Source organism: Propithecus coquereli, unplaced genomic scaffold (assembly GCF_000956105.1).
Source record: "Propithecus coquereli isolate 6110/MARCELLA unplaced genomic scaffold, Pcoq_1.0 Scaffold135, whole genome shotgun sequence".
NCBI lineage: Eukaryota > Metazoa > Chordata > Mammalia > Primates > Indriidae > Propithecus > Propithecus coquereli.
In genome coordinates this window covers 4,678,176-4,679,390 of record NW_012137747.1, presented here as the reverse complement: position 1 = coordinate 4,679,390, position 1,215 = coordinate 4,678,176, and the positions used below count along the sequence as shown (strand labels likewise).

Here is a 1,215-nt window from a genome sequence, read left to right as displayed (position 1 = left end):
TAATTTGAAAAAATTGATAACTTGAGTAAATGTAGGTTATTTTTACACCATTGGGTCGATACTCATACACAGGCGGCTTTAAGGTTATCATATTAATATTTAAACAACAAACAGGAAATAAACACTGTATTTTTAGCTTCATTCCTTATGTAGGATAAGCATAGTTTTCTTGTCTGCATTTAGTTATCTACAAATTTTAATGCATTAATATTGGTAGTTAGCTCTAATGAGTGCTTTCTGTATACCACACTCTGCACAGTACCTTAAATGAGTTAAATGTTATTTAATCCTCACAAAAGTTAATATGCTGTTACTGTCCTTTTCTTTAGAGATGAGGAAACCAGGGCTTAGGGAACTTAAATCATTTATCAGAGGTCTCAGCGAGCTCCATATCTCTGTCACAGCTCTTTAAGTACTGTTTTTATGATCATAAAAATGATATTAAATTGTTCTATATCACTTGCTAGATGGACTATTGATGGGCTGGTCTGGGAGTTCCTGCAGAAGGTTATTTAGCATATTAATAGTATAAATTACTTTTTCTTGTTGTTCGGTTAGCTGCCTCTATTTCTATTGTGGTGATAATTTTGTTGAGCAGTAGGGAAAAGGAGAAATCATTCCTGGAGGAGGATTCTTAGAAATCATTTGGGTTGATCTACCTGCCCTAATGAGGAAACGAATCCAGGTTGCTTAGCAGTCATTTTTGGCTTTTGTCCATAGTCATAGTCATTATCCTAAGGATATTTAGGTTTTATTGTCATTGTAGCATGCTACATCCTTCCCCTTAGAAAAGGAAAAAAAAAAAATAAGGATAAATTTTTCTTATAGTAGTAATTCTATCAAAATTCTGGAATTTATCAGGTTGCTAACTTTTCAAATATGGATGAAGATGACATTGAGTTGGAACCTGAAAGAAATTCAAAGAATTGGGAGGAAATCATTCCAGAAGATCAGAGAAGACGATTAGAAGAAGAAGAGAGACAAAAAGAACTTGAAGAAATATATATGCTCCCAAGAATGAGAAATTGTGCAAAACAGGTAACTGTGATTAAAAAAACGTCTATAATGTAAGAATATTCACCCTGTACTTATTTTTTTTTTATCTGTGTGAAGTATTGGTCCATAGTTTGTTTTTCTTGTAATGTCTTTGATCTAATAGTGTTTTTCTTGTGAAATGAGTTGAAAAATGTGTCTTCCTCTATTCTATGTTTAAAA

General features: G+C 32.3%; 1 protein-coding gene across 1 annotated transcript in view; it reads left to right on the top strand.

Annotated features, from left to right (window-relative positions):
* The window catches only part of CHD1 (chromodomain helicase DNA binding protein 1), a 95,252-nt gene that overhangs the window by 59,784 nt on the left and 34,253 nt on the right, over nucleotides 1–1,215 (top strand). Inside the window, exon 14 of the mRNA XM_012638799.1 lies at nucleotides 862–1,038. Coding sequence (XP_012494253.1) covers nucleotides 862–1,038 — 177 coding nt within the window. The remainder of the gene's footprint in view (nucleotides 1–861; nucleotides 1,039–1,215) is intronic.